The following is a 26,453-nucleotide window of genomic DNA, read 5'->3' as shown; positions in this document are numbered from 1 at the left end:
TAGAGCCTTTATTCTTCTACTGTGTTCCTCAGCCACCCTCCCTCAGAGCCCTGATTCCTCCTCCATGTTCCTCAACCACCCTCCCTCAGAGCCTCAATTCCTCCTCCATGTTCCTCAGCCACCCTCACCCAGAGCCTCGATTCTTCTTCCTCTGTGCAGTGGGGGCCTGGGTGAGCTTTAGTATTAAGTCTTCCATTTCTCACATGCTGAGATTGTGGAATCTTTCAACAAAAGCCAGTATCAAATATGTAGAATTATAAACTTGAAAAACTGGATTTTAATCTGTTACCAGTATATAAGGAAGCCCATGAACTTCGGACCCTGAACTCCAAAATTTCAGAAAGAGTCTCCTTCTCTCAGCACACACACACACACACACACACACACACACACACCCCTATGGCAGAGGTTTGTGGAATACCCCTTAAAGCAGGGGATTCTGGGGAAGTGGCCATACTTGTGCCTCACACTTGGGTTTTCCTCTGAATTGGGCATTTGTCTGAAGGCAGGATAATCCACCCCTGTTACATGGAGCATCAGACACACACAATTGTACAAATAAGCCCATTTCTTATGCCATATATGTATCATACATGTACTATGGATGTACCATACATACACGCTAGCACCACAAGGCATGGTCTCCATCGGGCGTGTATGACCAGCTATCTTCAGAATTCCAGGCCTGCTTGCCCCTTTTGGCCAGAGGAATGAAATATTTCTCTTCATGAATTGTAACTGCGCACCAAATGCATTGAGAGACTCTCTGTCCACCTGGTGAGTCACTTTTCTGTTTCATCAGGGAAGCATGGCCAAGAATGTGATCTAGATACTCATCTTCCTTTATAACACAAAATTTTCCAGAGAATTATAGAGAGCAAAACTGTGCCTAAATACATTCTCTCAATGTTGATACTGTCAAAATATGGCCACTCTCACCTTTACTTCTTTGACCTTTATAGCCTAAGACTTACACTTGCAGCATTTCATAAAACTTCCAGGCAACCATTCCCAAAAGTAAATGTGTGTCCAAAGAAAAATGTCTGTCTTATTCTACATCCCAACATTTCCAAACTAGCTCTTTTGTGGTGGCAGATTCCACCTCTATCAGGAAGCCTGCCTGTATTAATCTAACCCATTTTCTAAACTTGCATTATTTCCTTCCTCAAATACTTTTGTAATTAGCATAATCAAAATCCAGTAGGTCTGTCCTGTCTTCCTCATTTAGAAGGCAAGCTCCCCATGTCTGTCATATTTATCCCCAGGAGTCTAAAACCCTGTGGCATCAATTCTGTGATGTGCAAGAAATGCCTGCTGCCAGCCAGCTTGCCTTCGTCCAATTACCCAGGACCTAGCAGAGATCCACTCACTCGGGCACGTCTGCCCATCACTTATCACAGTTAAATACAGCCATTAGTGCTGGCTGCGGCAACGCTGTTTATCTGGGACAATAACGAGTCCCTGAGGACTGGATTGCTCTCAGGTAGCCGCAGCTATTCTGGTACACTCACAAGGGTAGAGCCCTGCGGTCAATGAACAGAGCCGCCTGCACCAGCTGATAAACTCTGAGCGCGATGCCAGATAGTGGTCCCCACACCAAACCCATCCCAGGAAGGAAGGTTTTTGCCAAAACATGATTCCTTCTCTCCTCCATCAACCATTGCTTCATGAAGAGTTTTTAAATGGCTTTTGCAGGATACAAATTGTTTTCATTTTTGAAGAGGATGGCATCTCTTTTCTTATAGTTCATTAGCTGATGAAGATACAGGCATAAGGCGGGAGATATTGCAGGTTTGGTTCTAAACCACTGCAATAAAGTGAGTATCGCAATAAAGCAAGTCACATGCATTTTTTGGGGTTTCCCAGTGCATATAAAAGTTATGTTATACTGTACGGTAGTCTATTAAATGTGCAGTAGCATTATGTCTAAAAAACAATGTACATTTCTTAATTTAAAATACTTTATTTGTAAAAAAAAAAAAAAAAAAAATGCTCCCAATCATCTAAAGCCTTCAGCGAACCATAACCTTTGTGGTGTTGGAGAGTCTTGCCTTGATACTGATGGTTGCTGACTAATCAGGGTGGTGATTGCCAAAGGCTAGGGTGGCTGTGGCAACTTCTTAAAATAAGACAACATTAAAGTTTGCCACATTGGTTGATTCTTCCTTTCACAAAGGATTTCTCTGTGTCATGCTATGCTCTTTGATAACATTTTACCCACAATAGAACTCTTTCAAAACTGTAGTCAATCCCTGTTGCTGTTTTATCAACTAAGTTTATGGAATATTCTAAATCCTTTGTTGTAATTTAACATTGTTCACAGCATCTTTACCAGGAGCAGATTCTATCTCTAGAAACCAATTTCTTTGTTCATTCATAAGAAGCAACTCCTCATCTGTTCAAGTTTGATCATGAGATTGCAGCAATTCAGCCACATATTTAGGTTCCCCTTGTAATTCTCTTGCTATTTCCATCATATCTGCAGTTACTTCCTCCACTGAAATCTTGAACCTTCAAAGTCATCCATGAGTGTTGGAATCAACTCCTTCCCAACTCCTGTTAATGTTGATATTTTGACCCCCTCTTTATGAATCACAAATGTTCTTAATGGCATCTAGAATAGTGAATCCTTTCCAGAAGATTTTCAATGTACTTTGCCCAAATCTGTTAGAGGCATCACTATCAATGGCAGCTAGGGCCTTATGAAGTATATCTCTTAAATGATAACACTTGGAAGTCAAAATTCCTCCTTGATCCATGGGCTGCAGAATGAATGTTGTGTTAGCAGGCATGAAAACAATTAATTTCTTTGTACCGCTCCATCAGAGCTCTTGGATGACCAAGTATATTGTCAATAAGCAGTAATGTTTTGAAAGGATTATTTTTTCCTGAGCAGTGGGTCTCAACAGTGGGTTTAAAATGTTCAGTAAACCATGGTATCAACAGATGTGCTGTCACCCAGGCTTCGTTGTTCCACTGAGAGAGCTCAAGCAGAGTAGATTCAGCATAATTCTTAAAGGCCCTAGGATTTTCAGAACGGTAAGTGAACATTGGCTTCCACTTAAGATCACCGGCAGCATTAGCCCCTACCAAGAGAGTCAGCCTGTCCTTTGAAGCTTCAAAGTCAGGCATTGACTCCTCTCTATCTACGAAAGTCCTAGTTGGCATCTTCTTTCAATATAAAGCTGTTTTATCTATATTGAAAATCTGTTGTCTAGTGTAGTCACCTTCATCAATGATCTTAGCTAGATCTTCTGAGTAGTTTGCCACAGCTTCTACGTCAGCACTTGCTGCTTCTCCTTGCATTTTGATGTTATGGAGGCAGCTTCTTTCTTTAAAGTTCATGAACCAACTTCTGCTAGCTTCAAAATCTTTTTCTGCAGCTTCCTCCCCTCTCTCAGCCTTCAGTGATGAAGAGAGTTAGGGCCTTGCTCTGGATTAAGTTTTGGATTAAGGAAATATTGTGGTCAGTTTGATCTTCCATCTAGACCACTCAAATTTTCTCTATATCAGCAATAAGGCTGTTTTGCTTTCTTATCATTTGTGTGTTCACTGGAGTAGCACTTTTATTTATTATTTAGAGACAATATCTCACTCACTCAGGCTGGAGTGCAGTGGCATGATCACAGCTCACTGCAGCCTCAACTTCCTGGGCTCAGGTGTTCCTCCCACCTCAGCCTCCTGAGCAATTGGGACTACAGGTGTGCACCATCACACTCAGCTAATTTTTCATATTTTTTGTAGAGACAGGGATTTGCCATGTTTCCCAGGCTGATCTTGAACTCCTGGGCTCAAGCGATGCATTAGCCTCAGCCTCCCAAAGTGCTGGGATTATTACAGGTTCGAGCCGTTGTGCCTAGCCATGGAGTACCAATTTCAGTTTCCTTCAAGGACTTTTTCCTTTGCATTCACAACTTGATTGGCACAAGAAGCCTAGCTTTTGGCCTGTCTTGGCTTTCAATATGCCTTCCTCACTAAGTTTAATCATTTCTCGCTTTTGATTCAAAATGAGAGACATGTGTCTCCTCCTTTCACTTAAACATTTAGAGGCCATTATAGGGTTCTTAACTGGACTAGTTTCAATCTTGTATCTCAGGAAATAGGGAGGCCCAAGGAGAAGGAGAAAGATGGGGGAACAGCCAGTTGGTGGAGCTGTCAGAACATACCCAATGTTTATTGACTAAGTTCACCTCTTACATGGGTACAGTTCATGGTGTCTCAAAACAATGACAATAGTAACATCAAAGATAACTGGTCACAAATCACCATAGCAGATATGATGATGAAAATGTTTGAAACATTGTGAGAATTACCAAAATGTGACACCGAGACATAAAGTGAGAACATGCTATTGGAAAAATGGCATTCATAGACTTGACAGGGTTGCCACAAACCTTCTATCTGTACAAAGGCAATATTTGTGAAGCACAATAAAGTGAAGCATGATAAAGTGAGATATGCCTGCAACTGAAAAACATTCCTTCTCCTTTCGAGTCTATAGCTTGTGGTAAGGAGAGGGTATGGGAGCCAAGGGTGAGTTTCATCTTAGCTCAGTGTTAGGCTCTGGTCTGAATTTCAGCTTCATCACCGTGATGCTACTCACCCTATGGCTCTGTGAAGCTAAGGTTCCTGAGTACTAAAATTAAAATTAAAATTAACCAATTATAAGGCCTTGTTTTCTTTAATTTTTAAATAACTTTTTCCTTTAGCTATATCCCTTATTTTACTCGTTAATCAGTAAAAATTACAACCATATAAGACTCCCTGCTGGGATAACTCTATCTTTAAGTCTTTGTTTTACAAATGAAAATGTTGTTTTCCTTTGCTGGTTCTATGGGTTAGGAGACAGCGGTCTGTTTTTTCTTACAAGTGGTCATTGCTATTTTTTGCTGACCTCTAAAAGTTTCTGAGGGGCAAAAAACCTAGAACTACGGAGCCCCCTCTTGTTCATTCACTTAAGTGAGTCCTTATCTTCACCCTGGACAATGGATTCTCTTTAAGTTCTTTTGGAACCTGCAAGTTTAAGCAAACCAAATGACCCGGTCTCTGGCAGGCCCTCTTCCAAAACCATGGAGGGATTCATGACTAACAGTGTACTTTTCTTTTTTCTTTCTTTTTTTAACAAACACACTATAGCAGATGGCTCTGTTCACTTCCAAAAAAGAAAAATAGAATAAAGAAGAATTACATGATAGAGCTAATGTTCTGCAGGAAATTTTGAACAGGAGCCTAGGTCCTATGCCCTGGCTTTCAGAACTAAGTACTTCCTATTGTGGTTTACGTCTTCAATGAAAGGAGTTTTCTTTTTTTCTTTTTCTTTTTTTTTTTTTGAGACAGGGTCTTGCTCTGTCACCCAGCTTGGAGTGCAGTGGTGCCATCATGGCTCACTGCAGCCTCAACCTCTTGGGCTCAAGCGATCTCAGCCTCCCAAGTAGCTGGGACCACAAGCATGCACCACCAAGTCTGGCTAAATTTTTCTAATTTTTTGTAGAAATGGGGTCTCCCTGTGTTGCCCAGACTGGTCTCAAATTCTTGGGCTCAAGTGATCCTCCCGCCTTGGCCTCTAGGCCTTGCAAAGCGCTGGGATTACAGGCGTGAGTCATGGCTCCCGACTTTTTTTTTTTTTTGGTAGCGGGGGCGGGGCAGGGTCTTGGTCTGTCACCCAGGCTGGAGGGCAGCTGCATGATCATAGCTCACTGCAGCCTCAAACTCCTAGGCCTCAGCCTCCTGAGTAGCTGGTTCTACAGGCATGCACCACAACGCCCAGCTAATTTTTAAATTTTTTGTAGAGATGTGTCTTGAACTCCTGGGCTCATGATCCTCCTACCTCAGTCTTCCAAAGTCCTGAGATTACAGGCATGAGCCACTGGGCTCAGGCTAGGAGTCAAATTTTATTGCACACCTAATTTATGTCAAATACAGCACCAGGCATTTTTACATACTTATTTCACTTGGAAGCAAACAGCAATGCTACTGAAATATTTATTACTATCTCCATTTTACAGATGAAGAACTTTGCCAGGAAGGGTTGCTAGAAATAGGAAAAGGTGGATGTAAGTCCGGCTTCTAGAACCCCAAAGTCCAGTCTCCCCCTCCCACTGGGAGTGCTGACCCCTAGTCTATGTTCCATCTCCCCACTTCTTTGCCCTGACAGTAGGGTGGAGGGGGGTAGTGTCACAATGTCAGAGCTGTGTGGTGCCTTAGAAACATACATGGCCTAACACCCTGCCTTTGCAAACAAGAACTCTGAAAAGTTATTTCGTAAGAAAAAAAAGCACATTTTCATCAAGTCTCATCCAACACACGAACTAGCTGATGTCAGTTCATGGAACTAAGCAAGCTCCTGGCCCATAGCTCTGCTCCCCTCTCCCCACTGTGACTACAGAAGCAGGTGTCACTGCGTCCCTGTTAGAAGCAGGTGTCACTGTGTCCCTGTTAAAGTGGGAGATGCTAAGTCCTAGATGAATTCGGAGACTCAGACTCATTCAAGGGGTCAGTGGAAAGGCCAGGGTCCTTGTGCTGTTCTGATTTCTACCACACTGACTCTCAAGACTGCGGCCTTCCAAAAATTATGCCTGTGACAAAAAACCCAGATGTTTACTGTGTTAAGATTAAGTGTGTTAGTTCTCTACGTTATATGAACAGAGGCATTCTAGGTGAAAGAGAAAGAATACAGAGATAAAAGCAGCTTCATGTGGCAAGTAGCTTTGACCTGGGGGTCAACAGCAGATTTTAGGATTTAGATGAGGTCTGGGAACGCAGTCTTCCCCACACTGGATTCATTCTTTACGACCAGCCTATTAGCAGAGAGAGGGAGGGAGAAAGCTTCATCTTAGTAGAGATGCCATTGCAAAACGTAAGTGCTAGAATACTGATTCTCCCCCAACAGCAAAAATGATGGAGAGTGTGGTTAATAACTGCTTTTCTGCAACCCTTTAACCCCTCAACCCTAGATGTTCAGGCACAACCTATTTTCTCTCTGGAATTGGCTTCCTGATGTGAGGAAGCCATGCCGTGGGTGGCAAAAATATGACTCTGGTGCTTGGCACAAGGCATGTAACTGAAGCAGCTGCGGTCGGATCCCATGTCCCACCGAGAGGAAAGGCAGATGAGGACTCGGGTTCTAATCCTGGCTGCGCCACCCTGTGACCTTGGGCACTCGCTCACTTTGTTGCAGTCTTGACTTGTAAAAGTGCAACCAGAGATTTTATGAGAATTTCTGGAATGGTTTCCCTAACCTCTGAGGTTGACAACGTGGAAGTGTTTCATTATTTTCCATTACACATCCAAGGGAAGAAGTTCTGGGCTGCAGGGGCTACCATGACAATTTTTGTAATAAGCATCTACTATGAGCCAGGTAGCTCCCGGACATTTTAACTTGTTATTTACACTGGAGCTGATAGCTGCACGAAGTAGGGGTTATTATCTTCATTTTTTATACACAAGCCATGGACAGTGGTTTTGCATGGAAACTCTGGAACCAGGCTGCCAGTCATATCTCAGCAATCCTATTTACTGGCCACATGACTCTGGGTGGCATACTTAACCTCTCCATGTCTCAGTCTCTTCATCTGCAAAATGGGCTTAATAATGCTAAGTCTCGTGCATTGTTGGTATGTAGCATTTAAAACACTGCCTACATGTAGAAAGTGCTCAATAAATATTAGCTATTATAATTATTTAATGAGAAAATGCAGGCCCAGAGAGGTTATAAAACTTGTCCAAGTCCTCACAGCTGGTAAGTGACACAGCCAGTTTTCAAACCCAGGCAGGTCTCACTCCAGTCCCAAGCTCTTTCCTTAGGCAATGAAACCTTTCTAACAGGATGGCAACTGCCATTTTAGGGCATCTGTGATGAGCCACCCTTTATACATTTCCTCACCTCTTACAGCAATCTTATTACTCATGACATAGAGACTGAGGCTCAGAGAGGTGAAGTCCCTTTCTCCCTCACCTGGTAAGTGTCTCTGCTGGGATATGAACCCAAGCTGGCCCAACTCCAGAGCAGATGTTCTTTTCCACTAAATCACACTGCCACCTTCCTTCACCACCAGGAGCCCACTGGCACCACATGTGGAAGCTTCTGAACGTTTACGGCCTGGAAAGTCAAAAAAGAGAAGAAGATATCTCCAAAAGGTTATCAAACTTTCTTAAAAGCAGCCGCAGGCCATGGGAGGATCTGATTCTGATTCTGAGAAAATCTCCAGAGGTGTCTAAGGAATATAGAGCAAGCCTCCTGAGCCTTTCTACTGCCCTTCGGTCCAAGGACAGACAGTCTAGGCATCGCTGTGCAATCTCCACATTCTGCATCCGTGAAGTCCACTGTTCCAAGAGCCAGGGCCTGCCTCTGTGCACGCATGAAACAGCAGCCCACATCTGCCCTTCCCTGCTGGCTTAAGGCTCAGAGCTGCTGGTTGGTCAGAAGGGTGGGGCCTCTGTTTCCATGGCCATCTGGAGCCCAGCCAGCATCCTCTTTCTTTAGACCCTGGAATGGTCTGCTGATTGTGAGATTTCCTTCCACCGGGCACTGTGACATTTCCTTAGGCCCACTCAGCACAAAGAAAGTTCTTCTCACTGTCCAGAGACAATGGCTTTCCAAACTTAACCCATAGATCTGGCAGCACATGTCCCTCACACTCCAGCGATGACGTTCTGCAATGTTTAGAATCAACTGCTGGCAATTAGCCTGCCATCAGAATGCAACCATCAGCTTTAGCAATGCCAGTCTTTCAGACTATGAACAGCTGCTCAAGTAATTTTCCTCAAACACAGATTTCATCTTGTCATTCTTGTGCTTGAGGCCACAGTGACGTTGCCCAATGTATTGAGTATAAATTCCCCAACCTCCTATTCTACCACCTTCCCACTCTCCTCCAGCCTCATGCTACTCACTCTCTGTGGTCAAGTCCTTTGTTCCAGCCAAGTGAACCGGAAGGTCATCCCTAACACAGCTGGCTCTTTTCTGTGTCTGTGCCCTTTAACATGCTACTTCACCCCTCATTCCTCCACCCCTGATCGCCAGCCCACGTCCCTCTTCAGGTTCCGAATTCAGAATTCATCGACCTGAAGGCACTCCATCAAGGCAACTTCATTAGCTGTTCCTCTACGGAGACGCTTTCATTCACATGATCACTGAATACTTGTGTGCTCATTCCTCCCACCCCTGTGCAGGCACTTGGTTACAACAATGAGTGAACTGGACCTGTCCCTGCTCTTGCTGAAGTCTACTGTCTGCAGTGTCACATCAGTTTGCAGGTTCTGCATGTTGCTTGTAAAAGTGACCTTCGCTTTTTTTTTTTTTTTTTTTGGTCTCTCAGTAGGTTATTAGTTCTTCAAATCAAGTCAAAGACTCCTGCCACGCATCCTCCCCCACTTTTTTTCTTTTCTCTCTTTCCCTCTCTCTCTCTCCTTTTAATAACACAGACCTGAGCAAAGTCAGCAATAGCTACTGTTAGTGCAAAATGGCTATGTTTTACTCTCTAGGGAAATAAATGAAGACTATCTCTGAACTATGACTCAGCAAAAGGGGACTGCTTTCCTCTGTTTGGATATGATGAGGAGTTATTAAGTTTCGCAGATTGTAATATATGAATTAAGTATAAATTTAGGATTTATAAAATCCAAAATAGGATTTTAAAAGTTATTATTGCTAGGCATAGGCCACACACACACACCCAGAGCTAAGACAAAGGACAAGTTGATCACCTGACCAGACAAGCTGTCAAAATCAGGATTAGAACCCTAAACCAGTGGCCCTCATCTTCATTTGCAAGGTTATAATGTTTTTCCACCAAAAATTTTTCATAGTCTTTCCATCAATATTTAAGGTTCATGTTGCCTAAACCTTGGGGGATCGTGAAAATAGCCACTAAGTCCCATGTTTATGATGCCATCTTATTTAATGGGAGGACTGAAGAGACCTGCATGTATTTTTGGTTTGGCAAATCTTAGAACTATTTTTTCAACATTTGGGTTTGGATAAAACCAAAACTTACTTTGCCAAGCACTTTGGCCTTAATTTTTAAACCCATGTGTATTTTAAAAGAAATTTGATCTATATGTTTCTGACTCATTTACACTTAACTCATGAGAATGCTGTTTGGTAAGAGCTATTAGATGTCCAAGCAAGTTTATGAGCCTTTTAAAGCCTTCTTTTCCCCGTTCTTACCAGAAAGTTGTATTTTGCCAGCCATAAAAGAGTGTGAGCCCCAGGGGCCTGTGATCACTTTGAAATTTATAACCTCCAAAGCTTAAATGGATTCTGTGTTTGGAAAAAGGGTTTCCCCCTCCTCTTTTTCATATTAAGTGCACAAACAGGCTACCTATGATAAAGACAGGATCCTATGTCTTAACTTCCAAGATGGCTGAAGGTAAATAGTAAAGAATTCGATCCAACCACCAATAAATTGTCCCTAAGACATTTCAGAGGAACAATATGACACTTTAAGTTCATGTGGACATGAGATCCAACGCTGTAATGGGAAGTTTTTTGTTTGTTTTTTGTTTTGAGATGGAGTCTCACTGTGTCGCCCAGGCTGGAGTGCAGTGGCACAAATTCGGCTCACTACAACCTCTGCCTCCCAGGTTCAAGCCGTTCTCATGCCTCAGCCTCCCGAGTAGCTGGGACTACAGCTACACCCATCATGTCCAGCTAATTTTTTGTATTTTTAGTAAAGACAGGGTTTCCCCATGTTGGCCAGGCTGGTCTTGAACTCCTGACCTAAGTTTGATCCACCCGCGTTGGCCTCTCAAAGTGCTGGGATTACAGGAGTGAACCACCACGCTCATGCATGGGACTCAATACAGTTCAAGTTAGAACACTTTAACTTTTGAGTGCTGGGGAATTTCTTTGTTTTAAATCACAGACAACCAATCTTGTTTATGACTTTGTAATGCAATTTAAAAATAATAAAATAAGCTGATTCTACTAAAAATGACATTTGAATTAAAACCAGAAAAGCAAGAAGAATGTGAATGCATGCTGCAGCAACTTCATCTTGTATCTTCTATAATGATGCTCAGATACCACTCAATTATAGTATTCTAGTGGGAGAAAGCTTTTGGGTAAAGTACTTAAAAATTGCTTATAAAGGCCGGGCATGGTGGCTTATACCTGTAATCCCAGCACTTTGGGAGGCCTAGACGGGCAGATCATGAGGTCAGGAGATGGAGACCATCCTGGCCAACATGGTGAAAAACCACCTCTACTAAAAATACAAAAAAATTAGCTGGACGTGGTGGCGCATGCCTGTTGTCCCAGTTACTTGGGAGGCTGAGGCAGGAGAATCGCTTGAACCCAGGAGGCAGAGGTTGCAGTGAGCCGAGATCACGCCACTGCACTCCAGCCTGGCAACAGAGTGAAACTCCGTCTCAAAAAAAAAAAAAAAAAAAAAAAAAAAGCTTATAAATATTTAAACTATAAGCATCTAACACATTATAATGACAAAGTTTTACATTTAACCACATGTGCTCCAAATATCTTGAAATTACTCTAAATATGGGTTTAAAATATCAAAAGGGCTTGTTGATGGGATGCAGAGCTTTGCAGAGAAACTTAAACCTGATCATTCTTGCTCCCACAACACCCAATCTGCACAATTTTTAAAGTGTGCATGTGTAGATTTCTTTAAAAAAGATCATGTTACAGTCTGAATTTCTAAAACAAGAGTTGAAGGATGAAATATAGGGTTTCCCCTTCTCTCACCAAATGCCGTTTAGCCACTTTGCTTCTAGATAATTTGTTATTGTAGGTTGGTTCAAATTTAAGACAGTAACATTTTAGAAACACTTGCAGAACTAAGCCAGCTGCAAGGAGGATATCATTACAAATTGAGACACATGTTGTATGGGAATACCATTCATTTTCAATACCAAAAACACGACTGGGGAAATAAGGCATGCAAATGAGGGAAAGATCTACTTTTTAGTTGTATTTTTTTTGGGGGGGGGGAGGGATGTTAAGTCAATGTTCCATATCAAATGAATCCATGAAACATTTCTCCCTTTTGTTCTTTAAATACTATCAGTCGCATTCTTACTTCCCTTTCTACCCAAAACAAAACACAGCTTACTATACCAAAGACAGACAACAAACCAGAGGTTCAGAGGGGAAAATGATGAGACAACTAGTGCTGGTGCAGCCAAATATCTGGATGGGAGTGAGGCTGGGAACACTGGAAGCTTTGATGTGCCCAAGCCCTGACCCCTTGGCTACCTGGAAAGCCAGGTCTGCTCTGCCCCCATCTCTCTACTCAGGGCTGTACATCTGGGCAACATAGTACAATTGCACAAGCATTTTTTGCTTATGATCATAATTCAGTCCAAGGAGTGGCAGAGTTAGGTAACTTGACTGTTTTCCAATTTAAAACTATGTAGTACACTCGGGACTATTTTAAAGCATTAGAGAATAATTCCAAGTTTTTGTTATTGTCATTTGCTTTTGCTCCGGTCATTTTCACTAGAATCTTTTCGATGACCCTTGAAATAAGTTTCGCGCATGTGTGTGTACTTCCCCTCCTTGTTGATGGTCTCATGTTCCCAATCCTGACCCCACCCTATTTTTTTTTTCTGTGCTGTGGAAATCCACAAATCTGGAGAAGAGCTCTCTGCAGTTAGTATTTGGAGCTGGTGTCTGAAACGGCATTTACCCCATTTCCTTGAGAATGGGACCCTATTAAACGATGCCAGTGCTAAACTGTTTATTTTCTAAAGCTAATTTATTTCTTTCTCTGAATGAATTTCGTTTATGCCCTTTGAGGCACTAAGAAAAAGTTACACATGCAGAATGCATTGACTTAACATCCATCCACATAGAAAGTGCTACGTACTTAAAACGACTGAGGGATACAAAATAAGTTGTGCAGGACATGGTGAAAGAAAACAGCATGGCCACCCCCGTCCCTTTGGCACGATATCTTAGACAGGAAAGTCTGGAAAAGGCGGGGCGTTCGGGTGGGGGTAAGTGTTCCACAACATGAGGTAAGTGTTCCACGGTGCAGTGTATTTTGGTCCTCAGACATCTCCGCCCCTCTGCAGCACTTGTCTGCATGAAGGTAGGTGTAAATGATTGAACATGGTGCACAGGCAGCAGCTTAGGCCGGTGAGGGAGTGACTTATTGGAAACCAGTCAGGGAGCTGATTTCCAGTGCCCTCCTGGGCAACAGCTGGTTAATAGCTGGCCGAACGCATCTCTCTTTCCAAGTGCGGTCTCTCCATGTAAAGAGGCAAACTGGGGAGCTAGGGAGCATGGGCAGCACTCCCAGACACTGCCACATCAATGCCCTGGTGTTCACCGACCTGTCCACCTCTCTGACTCTGGCCATTCTGCTTTCTTGGCCTCAGTGGCAGGGTAGAAGATCTTTCCACAGAAGAACGGTGTCTCCCTATAACATATAAATTTTGAAAGTCCAAGTGCTGGGGAAGTATATAACTTATTTCTTTTCTTGCTTCTCTTTTCTTCTTTCATCACAGGTCCTTGTGGGAAATGGTAACTTGAAGAAAGGTCTATAACCCCTTGCATTGTGTCACTAAGGCAATCTTATTGAGGCAAGTGCTACATGATGTAGCTCCAACTTTGATTCTGCAATATGAGGTCCACAGCAGAAATTGCCAAACAATGTATTCTAAGTTTTAAGAGAAACTTTCCATTAATTCGGCTTCCTCAGAGAAACAAGAAATATTTCAACTCAGATATTGCTCCATAATAAGGTAAGATAATCCTTCAGAGATATAGAGCATACTTTTTCTGGAGCCAAAATCTATGGACCTCTTCTTCCATGAAAATGCCTCTGTGCATAGGCACATAAAACTTTCCATGAAATTTCAAGGAGAGTTGCTGAAGGCCATTCATGGACGAGTCCAGGAGGCCAGGAGACCAGCTTTAGGGAACTGCCATATGGATCTGGAGATAGAGCCAGGACCATTGCTGCACTAGCATGATCCTGAGTGGGTGCCTCCTCAAAGTCTCTGCCCTAAGCACTTCCTTTGCTTCACTCTAGTCCCAATCCTGCTGAAGATGGAAGGTTTATGGGTATGTCTGAAAGTAATAAATATCCAGTCACAGATGACATCTCATATTCCATCATAATCTGATTGACATCGTATCTAAAAGTTGGATGCCTGTACATTAAAACTTTCCCTCCAAGTCCCTGGTTATAAGGGTTAACATGGTCCCAGCAGCATTGAATGGGACATGTCTAAGGCCAATCTTGACACCATTTATTTCAGAAAACTTTCCTCTACAAGTCTGAAATGATCACAGGAAGCACACTCCTGGGTCCTCCCCACTCACATGTGTCCATGGCACAGACCTGGTGTCTTCTTTCTGGCTCTTTGAAGTACCTCTACCTAGAACTATATGTGCCAACTGCATCCTAACAGACAAGCTAACCCTTCCTTAACTTAGGGATTGTCACCAATTAACATTCCCAATAGTCAAGTGCTGGACCATTAGATAGTGCAAGTCTGACACAGAATCTGAGCACATCCCATTCATACTGATTTCCTCTTGTCACTCTCAGTTTTCCTTCTTTTCCTTGTTTTAAAAGTAGGCACCTATAGTATTGTTTTGAATGTATGGACTGACTTCCCAACATCTTCCCAGATAGCCTCCTCTCTTGAACTTCTCAGTTTGAGAAACTAAATTGGCAAAAAAGTTACTTGTGACCTCCACCCTTTTGGCTTCCCCAATGAAGCGAACTCCTTGCCTTGGAACAGTTGTTTTAGGACTGTCGCTCCATGACCAGACTAATAACTAAACTCGAAAAGCCAAACTACAGGTGCCTCCTCCAGCTTTCCCTGAGAAAATAAGAAGTCAAGTCCCCCCTGCTGAGCCTGCAGTAGTATCAGGAAATTGGGACTAGGAAAAAGGGTCTCATATTTTCTTTCTGGTTTTTGAAACTTAGAAATTTGGGAGCCACAAAGGTGGAAAGCTGTATGGACCTGTTGCTCCTTGAGAATGGAAAAAGTGATGATGAAAGGGTTACTCCTCGTACACATTTTTTCCATTGATTATTTTACTTAAAGAGTCTATGTCATTTCCCTGGAAAACTGAGGAGGGGGAATATTTTCTTTTGAATATCTTCAAACATTTGCAAATGGTTACTCTGAACTCCCCAATGTACCATAAACAAGTGTAAACTGTAGAAATTTAGAAAATGTACAAATACAAACAGCTATCCCCCAAGCTCCTAGGCAAAGACAAAGAAGGGAGTATTCCATTTATAAATGGAATTCTTTGTGGATAGAATAGTTTGGAAAATGTTTGTACATTGTTTTCCTTATTATTTGGGGGGATATTTTTTCCAGCTTACAGAAGCTACAGAACTGGCATTTGGAGTCTCAAAAGTTGAAGATTAAAGGAAGTTTACAACCTTTTAAAATCTTCAACTAAACTTAATTAGTTCTGCATCTGGGGAAAATAGCTGCCCACTGAAATAATTTGTAATCATATCAACACACAAGAATGCATAAAGGCAGGTAACCAGGAAAAGAATAATTTCCAAATGGGGAAAAAACCCTGTAATTTAAAAAGAACTAGCAAATAAGACTTCCTTGAAGACAACTGTAGCTGCCTGGGTTGCTAATTTCTAGATACTTTGGTCTGCTTTTGATCTATTTTAAATGATTTTTTAAAACAGTACTACAGACCGAGTGCGGCAGCTCACGCCTGTAATCCCAGCACTTTGGGAGACCAAGGTGGGCAGATCACTTGAGGTCAGGAGTTTGAGACCAGCCTAGCTAACATAGTGAAACCCCATCTCTACCAAAAATACAAAAAATCAGCTGGGCATGGTGGCACATGCCTGTAATACCAGCTACTCAGGAGGCTGAGGCAGGAGAATTGCTTCAACCCAGGAGGCAAAGGTTGCAGTGAGCCCAGATCACACCACTGCACTCCAGCCTGGGCAACAGAGCAAGACTCTGTCTCAAAAAATAATAAATTAAATAAAATAAAAATAATAAAATAGTACTACCGTATGAAAAAGGCAGACATAGGGAGAAGAACGAAGATGCTGACCGAAGTTGACAGATTATCCTATATAATATATAATGAATATATATGAGAAATAATATATAATGAATTACCAACAAGCACATGGAGGAATCACTCACCTGCACCTCACCCACCATATCTCAGCCTGAGTTTCGCTTTTGGTTTGTAATGCTTTCCACTTCAGCTTTAACTTGTCACCAGTGTTCAGTATCAGGGCACAAAAGCCATACAGTCCTTTATTTAGCGGATACATTTCCAGTTTCCCCAACCATATGAATGGTCTGGGTTTCTGAAGGCATAGAAGAAAAACAGCACCACATGTGCACAAAAAAACAGGAAGGGGCCAGACATGGTGGCTCACGCCTGTAATCCCAGCACTTTGGGAGGCCGAGGCGGGTGGATCACTTGAGGTCAGGATTTGGAGACCAACCTGGCCAACATGGTGAAACCCCATCTCTAATAAAAATACAAAGATTAGCTGGGCATCATGGTGCGTGGCTACAGTCCCAGCTACTCAGGAGGCTGAGGCAGGAGAATCACTTGAACCCGGGCAGCAGAGGTTGCAGTGAGCCAAGGTCGCGCCATTGCACTCCAGCCTGGGCGACAGAGTGAGACTCTGTCTCAAAAAATAATAAATAAATAAATAAATAAGCCAGGAAGGGCCAGAGAATGTGAGTAAATTATGGTAGGTTGAGACTGTGCTGTGAGGTGACACGGAACTTCCGAGGGCAAGAGGAAATGTGATTTAGTGGAGGAGAGGTGGTTTTTCCCCCATCTTAAATCACTTGCCTTGTCACTCTTTCATAGCTGACAAAGCCTGAGTATTTCTGATTTTAAAGAAAAGCTGTAATTTCTTGGGGGACCCATCATTGAAAGAATTCTTCAGTCTCAAGAGGTAGTGGGCAATTTCATCACTACATCTTCTGAAATTGGCTGGAGCCAGGTTAATATTTTTAATGATTCTGGTCCACATACAAGACTGATTCTTTATTCAGAAACATATATCATCCAAATAGCCATCGTATATTTTGTTTTTAAGTTCTTTTGGTCTCATGCTACTCATACGTTAGTGTCACTATTCTTGACCTGGTCCCTTCTCACTCCAGTGATGGTACAATAGTAAAATCTCTCACCCTCCCATTCTTCTTTCAGCCTCACCTGAATGAGTGATATTAGAATGTGTTTAAACTGACAACTCCCAATGCTTTCTGACTTTCTGAAGGCCATCACTTTTTTGGTCACACATCTTCCCATTACTCACAGCTTTGTCAACCAGATTAAATTACTCTCATGAAGAAATCAGGGGCATTTTCAATTGAGGTGACTGTGAGAAGGCTGAGGCCATCTGTCTTCAGGCAGCAGAACTTGTAGATGTAAAATCAAGAAGGAATGGTGAACTCATTTTTAGTATTCTTCCTCTACTGGCAAAGCCATCAGAGGAAAAGGAAACCTCAAACAATGGTAGCTGAGAAACCTTTCTTCCACAACCTACAAGTCTCCTTCTCTGGTCTGTGCTTCCCAAGCAATCTCCTGGCTATGCTGGAGGCCCAACTTAGAAATCATGGACTGGACACACCACAGCAAGTGCTGTGCTCCACGTTTGTATTTCCCACTGTGGAGTAATGGGTTGGTAACGTAGGCTTGTTGGTGCTGCAGAAACAAGAATTCAACTGTTTGAACACTTAGAGAACTTAGGAGGTAGACTTAGTTTTTGTTTTTGTTTTTTTTAAGAAACTTTCCCCTACGACACCTGGGAGTTGTTTTACCCACTGAGGTGGGTAAAACAATTTTAGTATGTGGAGTAATAAAGAAACTAATTAGCCTATTCTCCTACAGTGGTTTTTTAAAAAATGCAGCTCTGGAGTCAGACAGCCTGGATTTGAATCTCAACTCTGTAAATTTGGTAAAATCTTGGGCAAGTTACTTTAATGTCTCTGTCTTGGTTTCCTCATCAATAAAATGAAGATGATAATTGTCCTATGGATCCAGATCCAAATAAATACTACTGAAAAACACTTAGAAGACAGCCTGCATACAAATGTGAGCAATTATTCATCTTATGAGATCCACTCTCCTGGCCCCGCTTCCTTCCTCCTGGAGTTTGCACTCCCACCAGATGGGGGCACGCCACCATATTTGCCTTTGTATCTCCCCAGTCCCTGGAAGGAGCAGTGTACAAGTTAGGTGCTTGATAAATGCTCATCTCTCCTCTTCCTCTCCATAAGAAGTTGATAAACTCAACTGAATTTCGGCCTGTTTGATACCCACTTGGATAGAGGGGAGAGCTTGGGCTGTGTCCAACAGGCCTGAGTTGAATACTGCGTCCCCATGTACCAGCTCTGCTTTGGGCACAGTCTCTAAGCTTCATCTACCTCCTTGGTGAGATACAGATGATGCCTACTCCACCAGGATTGGCAGGAGGAGCAAATGAGGCCACCTCTGCCTGTCACAGGCACATGTTAGTTCCCCTTTCCAATGCTGAAAATTTTAACTCACTCTCAGCAGCTCACTTGGCATTAAGCAGGAGTCTATGAGGTCAGAGATGTGCAGCGTCACTCACTTTAGCAATGCCACCCTCTTCCCTATCGAAGCCTCCCATTACCTACAAAGGTGAGCAACTCGGGCCCCAAAACGGGGAGAGAGCAAAGCTGGTCAGTGACGCTTGAGGCCTACCCTGGAGGATGCTGCTTGGTGCCAAACTGCAGGAAGGAGACCCCATGAACAGGAAAGATACCCTGCCAGGCAAATAGGACTTAGTAGCCTGGGTTCAGTTGACATATGCATGTAAGAGTTAGGTTTCATTCTCACTTTACAAATGGAATTCCGTCCTTATCAAGAAAAGCTGGTGACATTCTGCCACTGAGGCAACCAACTCTATTTAGGAGGTGGCCCAGCTCATGGATTCACTGGACATTTCACTACTGCCCTGCAACCTCATGATCGCACATTTAGGTGTCCCCAGTTAATCTCTTCTTCCTCCCCCCATCCTTCTCTTCTCCAACAGGGTGATTTACGGAGATGAGCATGATAATAAACGTGTAATTAGAGACAGAGTATTTCACGACAGGTTCGAGACTGAGCTCTCCCCTCAAGTAAGTGACCTGGGGCTTGGCACTCACATGCTGTGACTCAGTTTCCTCGGCTGTAAAATGGGAATGATGCTACTGAACAACTCAGCATCAGAGTTGCTGGCTCAGAATGTTGATAGCGTGACCACACCGGGTGCAATATAAAACACACACGGTAAAATCATGACTATTATTACAACTCTCGCCTCTGCCTTGTCAGAAGTAAGGAGAGGTGCACTGGCTGGTGCGGAGGAGCGCCCGGCGGACATACAAACCTTTTACTTATTCTGATTTCTAATTCGGAGGCACCTCCTTTTGAGCGGCGGCTCCAGGTCCTCGGGCCCGGCGCTGAGCATGGGCGAGGAAATGATGCACGGCGCCATAGCAGCCTTCTCCGCGGGTTTTGGCACAGGCTGGATCACGCAGCCGGTCTTGGGCAGCATCCGCAGAGCATAGGCATGGTCCTCGTCCGCGGGGTTATTAAGGTTCGGGTCTGACTTGTCGCCCCCCGCCAGGGCCTCCTCGCCCATCAGCTTTTTGGCCGCCTCCCCGTCCAGGTGGCAGTTGGAAGCACAGTTGTTCTCCTTGACCGACTCTAGCTCGCTCACCGCCGGCTCCTCAGGCGACAGCAGCTTCTTGGGGGGCGCGGGCGGCGGTGGCGGTGGCGGCTGCTCGGGAGGCGGCTCCGCGCTCTTAACGCCCTCGGCGGCGGCGGCGCCGCGCGTGCCGTTCACGATGACGTTGCAGGCCGCAGCCGCCTCGGGGCCCGCCGGGGCGCCCGGGCCCGGGTCGCCGGCGGCGGGCGGGCTGCAGTGGCCGTCCCTGCAGCCGCCGCAGGTCCTGCGCTCCGCGGCGCCCGGCTCCCGCTCCGCCTTGACGTGCGCGTGCAGCGCGCGATGGATCACGTTGTGCAGCCGGGCCCGGTGGCCCACGGTCAGGTCGATGACGCCGTCCTGCGGGCCCTGCAGCACACCTGGGAAGCCGAGCTGGCCGCCCGCGCCCGGGGGGCCCGCGGGGCTGCCGGCTCGCCGCGTCAGGTCCACCACCTCGCTCCGGCCGTGCTCGGCGGGCGTGGGCGCCAGGCTCAGGGCCTGGCCCGAGCAGCCAGGGGGCGAGTCCGCGGACTTGGACGAGCCCTGCTTGGAGTCCCGCGGGGACAGGGAGTGTCCGCCTGGCTTGCCGCCCGCAGCCGCGGAGTCGCCAGGGGCGCTCGGAATGAAGTTCTCCCCGTTGCTGGAGAACCCGTTGGGGGGCTTGGAGTCGCTGACGTGTGGGATAGGGATGGGGATGGGGATGGGCACCGGTAGGGGCACGATCACGGGGTATGGCACGAGCAGGGTCGGGGGCGGCACCAGCGGGGCGAGCGATGGCAGCCCGAAATTCATCATCTGGGGCACCGGCATCGGACCATTTGGCATCATGCTCACCGGCGGGAAGGGAAGACTCGGCAGCGGGGCGCCCGGGGGCGGCGGGGGCAGCAGGCCTGGGGGGTTCCCGGGCATGGTGGGGGTGCTCGGGGGGTGGATGTGGGGCGATAGCATGGGCCGGTGCATGGGGCTGGAAGTGGGGCCCAGGTTCCTGGGGCCGCCGGGCGGGGGCCCGATACCGGGAAGCATCGGGTTGGACAGGGGACTGTTGGGGTTGGAGGCGTGGTGCGGAGGCCCGCGGATGAAGGGTGGGCGTATCTGCTGCATGATCTGCTGCTCCATGAAGATGGGCAGCGGCACCGGGCCGCGGTTGGTCATCACCATGGGAGGGCTTCGAGGCGGGACGCCAAGGGGAGGCCCGATGCTAGCAGGTGGCTGGACGGAGACAGGAGGGATATTTGGAGTCTCGCTGATGGGGATGGACTTGGGCACTGGCGTGGGGATTTTAGTGACAGAGCAGTTGGCAGTGTCAGATGGAGAGACGGTGGTGGACGCCGACGGGCCAGGGCCCTGGCTTTGGCCAGCTGTAGCCACCGGGGAGGGGGCCTTCCTCCGAGCATCTGTTAGCGGGATATTCCAAGAGTCTGGAGTGAGCAGCTGCACCCCGGTGCCTTCTGCTTTATTTTCCATGGGAGGGTGTAATGTGCTGCACAGCCCAGCTGGAAGATTGGCCTGGGTCTCTTTGTAGAAAATGTCCATTTTGTATTGATTGAGACATTTTGCACTGCAGAACTGAAGCCTTCTTTCCCCGTCCCCAAAATCCAGGTATTCTTTTGTGTGTCTTATGTGCTTACACCAGTCACATACCTACAACACAGTAATAAAAAACCACAACAGGTAAGACAAGCAATTTACCTGGGTAGATGACGTTTCGTGTTTCACATAAACGTTCTTTTAGACTTTACCAGCATTTCTCAAACAGGCAGAACTGTTTCCTTCTAAAAGGTAAAATTCTGAAATGTTTGTAAAATGATGGGTTGGCTTTATAAATATGAGCCCTTCAGAATACCAATTATCACAACCTCCTATTCTTTCTTCTTAAAGAAATTGTGTTGTCCCCTTTAAGCATGACTTAAAGACGGTTCTGAGAAAAGGGAATATATATACCTGTCCAATGTACCTGCCCACATATTTTCACTTGTCAGAAAGGCTCATTGTAAATGCAAACCTAAAGAGTTTTGGAGGGAAATGTTCTCCAAAAAGTTCAATGGGCTTGAAATATTACCCCTTACAATTCTCCTCATGCGAAGTCACTTTACACTGTTGACTATGTTTGATAATGCAGTTGGAAAGGGTGTACTGTGTTAACCAATAACACAAAGCGCTGAACATCATTATGTCTGGCTTCCAAGGAGAAACTTGGAATTAATCATGAAGTCTGTGTGAGGTTTAGCTATTCCCAACCTGTGATGTTGCAGCAAGCTAGAATTATTTTTTGAGCTGTTTGCCCACTCTCTCTCAGTAGTCAGAATTTTTGGTGACATTTCTTGGCAGGCAGTCTTATTTAACAACTTTTCAAACACCAGAGAACATTTTCCAAAAGTTGTTATGGCTTTTTCCCCCCTTCAGATCTACTCCTGGCAAAAGAAAGACATCACCAAATTTATTTTAAAGTTGGGCTGCAGAACTAATTAAAGGCTGAGAGCTTCTCCCAATTGGAAATCACTAGACATCAAAGTTCAAAAAATACTCATTCTCAGCTTCAGAACCCATTACTTTGGAGAAATTATTGTGATTTCATTAACACATTAATTTTGCAACACCATCAGCTCTCACAGATGGTGAAGACATGATCTACAATTCAAATATGACTCTTGTTTGCACAAATGTCTTTCCTTCATATGGCATTTTAAACAAGAATTAATATGAGTAATCTTGCCATAGCTATAAACAGATAAACAGATGTCAAAATTTTCAATAGTTCTTTCAGTGCCTTACTTTTTTTTGACAGAGTTTTACACACACAATCTTTTTTCTTTTTTTCCTTTTTTTTTTTTTTGGCCATTTTCTCAGCACTCAAGCCATATATAGCAGCAAAGAAAGAATTGTGAAACAGTGCAATGGTGAGTCTATTGAATTTGAGTCTCTCCCCCAATAAAGCACTGGTTCCAATATTGTTCTAAATGAGACCCTGTTTTTGTTGAAGAGGCTGTCTGTTGTTCTGTTGTTGGTGCGTGTTGGTTTTTTAAAAAAACTATCCTAAACTGATATAATTAAAAGATGACAAATTTTAATAATGATTGGTCACATAAACAATGCAAAAACAACATATGCTGGGCATTTGATTACTCATCTCATTTAACTCTCAGCTTTCCTTGATTGTAAACAGTGGTGGCATGCTGGTATGTGATCATGGGCGAACACGCACGTGGCAGATGTGGGTCTGTATGTGTAAACCACTCTTTTCCTTCTCACTTTTTCTCCACTGGTATTTGCAGGTAATAAACTTGATGGTATGAGACTGAATAAGATACTTATTGGCACACATTCGTGTTTTGTTTAGTCTCATCAAATTGCCCTTTCAAACTACTTCTTGCAAAAAATTTTTGAGAGTGAGGAAACTGCTGAGTTACCTTTGATGATTAATTAGAAAGGCATTCTTTCAATTTAGCTATCAAAACTGTTGCAATTATTAAAGTGGTAAAAAAAAAATTCAATGCTAATATACTCCTGTGTTTCACTACAGTGTTTCATGTTACTCCTGAATTAAGGGAAGTTTTTATCATAATTGAGATGCCCGGTTTACAAAAAAGTGCAGAATTGCCTCTGATGAGAAGAGACCCACAGAATCCATCAGACCCTCAAATTTTTCATATAAAGGTTAAGTAAACAAGTATTAGAAACATGATGCATGTAAGTTATTGTTTTATAAACTTGATCATTTAAATAAAATTAATGTATAATGATGTGGCACTTAAATTCCACTATGAAATAAAACCACCTGCTTATGTTTCAATATTAGGCATCCATAGAAAGCCTGAAGTGCAAATTTACAAGCTTGAAGTGAAGGATCAAAAATAGCTTCTTTAATCATTGACTAAAAAAAATTATCAATGAATTAAACTAATTAAAATAATATACCCATTTTCTGGCATATTTTTTTGGATCTTATTTTTTAGCCATAAGGGAGAAGAGTTTTCTGAAATCCTTAATTGGTTTTTAAATTGCCAGATTGAATTATTTGCCTCCAAAGGATTCCTGTTTCCTCAAGCCAAATAAATATTTTCAAATGGAGTAAAAAATAATAATAATCTAAATATAATTTATATGTTCTCCCTTCCCTTCCTTCACTTTCAGTAATCCATTGATGAATAAGGAATGCTCATAGATCAATCCCAGTTGTCAAATGAGAATTCTCCACCATATCTCATCTATTTTGACATAAAAAGAATTACAGACATCAACATTAGAAGCAAAATCCTATTTCATCAAACTTTCCCATTAAAGCAAAGGCCTACAGTTAGCTGCTTGATTTTCGGCAGCATCCCAAAGTGTGACAGTTCCTGACTATCTTGTTTTGGGTAACATGAGAGAGAGAGAGACAGACAGAGAAACAGAGAGAGAGAGAAAGAGAGAGAGAGAGTGTGTGTGTGTCCTTGCCTTATTAAATCTCAGTTCAGAATACTGATCTAAAATACTGATCTAAAAATACAGAAAAGCAATCTTTCTGATGAAGCAAAAAATTATTAGAGGAAAAAACTGTCACTTAAGAAATAATGAATCAAGTCTTTTACAGGACTCATCATTTAAGATGAGGTCAATGAATTTATGGCACAAATGGCTATATCATGTGAGGCAATAAAACACGGTACTATCATTCATTCTACATCTAACTAATGACACACTTCTAGTAATTAAAGATTTCATCATAAGAGCCTGAACTGATTACATAAGATGTGTATTTAGATGAAAATATATACTATATCCCTCTCTCTTTAATAAAACAACATTTGCATATCCAGGAAACACAGCATGTGTCTCAAACTCTGGTTTCCTGAATTGTGGGGTGGTGGGTTATTCTTCCCTTCTTTCACTGACAGCTTTACATTTTATTTCACTTGTTAACTTTTTGAGGAATCATTTTTTCCTCATTATGCCAAGAAGTACCAAAATTCCTTCAGATATTTTAAAAGATAGGCCGGGCGCGGTGGCTCACGCCTGTAATCCCAGCACTTTGGGAGGCCGAGGCGGGCGGATCACGAGGTCAGGAGATCGAGACCATCCTGGCTAACATGGTGAAACCCCGTCTCTACTAAAAATGCAAAAAATTAGCCGGGCGAAGCGGCGGGCGCCTGTAGTCCCAGCTACTCGGGAGGCTGAGGCAGGAGAATGGCGTGAACCCGGGAGGCGGAGCTTGCAGTGAGCCGAGATCGCGCCACTGCACTCCAGCCTGGGCGACTAAGCGAGACTCTGTCTCAAAAAAAAAAAAAAAAAGATATTTTAAAAGATAAAGATTAAGAAGTGCAGGGATTTACGCACTGAGCTCTGGAATGATTTCCCCCTAATTTCACCCCGGCTTTGTTTCTGTTGGAATCTGGCCTCTTTGGTTCCACTTCTCTCACTAACAGGTCCCAGATTGGACAGAGGCTGAAGCTGTTTAACGATGCCAATCTGGGGACCCAACAATCAGCAAATGCAATGCCATTGAGCGAGACAGCTGAAATGCTTCGTATCACAAATACATAATGTATCACCAGGAAGACAAAAAGATCACAAAGGAGATAAACAAATGCGTATTCCATTCAACCCTATAACAGCAGTCCTCAAAGATTAAATTTACCTTCCTGGGATGCGTCCAATTCTAAACAACAGAATGAACATTTCCTTTAGTCCATTTAGAGTATTTATATTTGGGTGGCTGACTGCCAGGGTAGTACTTTTAAGCTCAGTGGCCTGATGGATTCACTCCTTTCCTGTGAAATAAATGTGTGGCAACCTACACCGCTCAACTGCTCCAAAGACACTGCCTCAGCAGATATATCACTTGCTCCTGATATAAGAAAGCCGAAAGGCAGGACTTGTGGACTTGAGGTTCTTATAACTCTTTCCATCTTGTATTTCCCTGGAAAGAGAGAAAGCTATTCATATTGGCAACTGAGCCTTTATTTTTATATAAACGTCAAAGTCAAGGCCAAAGTATGCCATAAGGTTACCCACATGGGCACAATATACAGGTTCTTCTGGGCTTAAGAGAAAACTCAGGCAACTGGGGGAGGAGGACAGGGTTCGTAATTAACACATTAATCAGCTGTTAGCTGTGGGAGTAAAGTTCAGCCTTTAATGGAATCCACCACTGCCTTCTGAGTGGTAATCTGGCATCAGGCAATATTTAATTAAGAAACCCTTTTGCTGAAATCTTTAACTGGGCAAAGATGTTTGTAGCAACGGAACACTAAAAAAAAAAAAAAAGAAAAAGAAAAGAAAAAAGATATTAGCACCTCTGTGAATGCCATCAACAATTTGAAAAATAAAACAAAAAAATCTTCATGTGCTTTCCACTTCATCTGACTGTCTACTAATATATCTCCTACGTAACAGCCCAGAAGTTATAGTTCCTTAAGCAAAACTGTAGCTTATCATAAGAGGGAGGTTCTCTGGGCCTTGGCATGTTGACTGTGGCACTGATCTTGTAGTCTAGGCCAGCTCAAAAATCATGAACTCATTCAAGTGAAGCAAAGGAGGATGGAGGCCGGGCGCGGTAGCTCACACCTGTAATCCCAGCACTTTGGGAGGCCGAGGTAGGCAGATCACGAGGTCAGAAGATCAAGACCATCCTGGCTAACATGGTGAAACCCCGTCTCTACTAAAAATACAAAAAATTAGCCGGGCGTGGTGGCGGGCGCCTGTAGTCCCAGCTGCTCGGGAGGCTGAGGCAGGAGAATAGCCTAAACTCGGGAGGCGGAGCTTGCAGTGAGCCGAGATCGCACCACTGCACTCCAGCCTGGGCGACAGAGCGAGACTCCG

General features: G+C 43.8%; 1 protein-coding gene across 2 annotated transcripts in view; it reads right to left on the bottom strand.

The window, feature by feature from the left end:
* SOBP (sine oculis binding protein homolog) overlaps nt 1-26,453 on the bottom strand; it is a 172,803-nt gene that overhangs the window by 5,798 nt on the left and 140,552 nt on the right. The window contains exons 6-7 of one of the 2 annotated variants that reach the window (XM_025383026.1): nt 19,338-21,296; nt 18,509-18,596 (exon numbers count right to left, since the gene is read on the bottom strand). In XM_025383026.1, coding sequence (XP_025238811.1) covers nt 19,341-21,296 — 1,956 coding nt within the window. In that variant the 3' untranslated portion in view covers nt 18,509-18,596; nt 19,338-19,340. Of the gene's footprint in view, nt 1-18,508; nt 18,597-19,337; nt 21,297-26,453 lie in introns of those variants that run through there. The other variant, XM_025383025.1, reaches the window with a different exon arrangement.

The sequence above is a fragment of the Theropithecus gelada genome, chromosome 4 (assembly GCF_003255815.1).
Source record: "Theropithecus gelada isolate Dixy chromosome 4, Tgel_1.0, whole genome shotgun sequence".
NCBI classification, from domain to species: Eukaryota; Metazoa; Chordata; class Mammalia; order Primates; family Cercopithecidae; genus Theropithecus; species Theropithecus gelada.
Note: the sequence above shows the minus strand (reverse complement) of the source record. Positions and strands in the feature narration are given on the sequence as shown.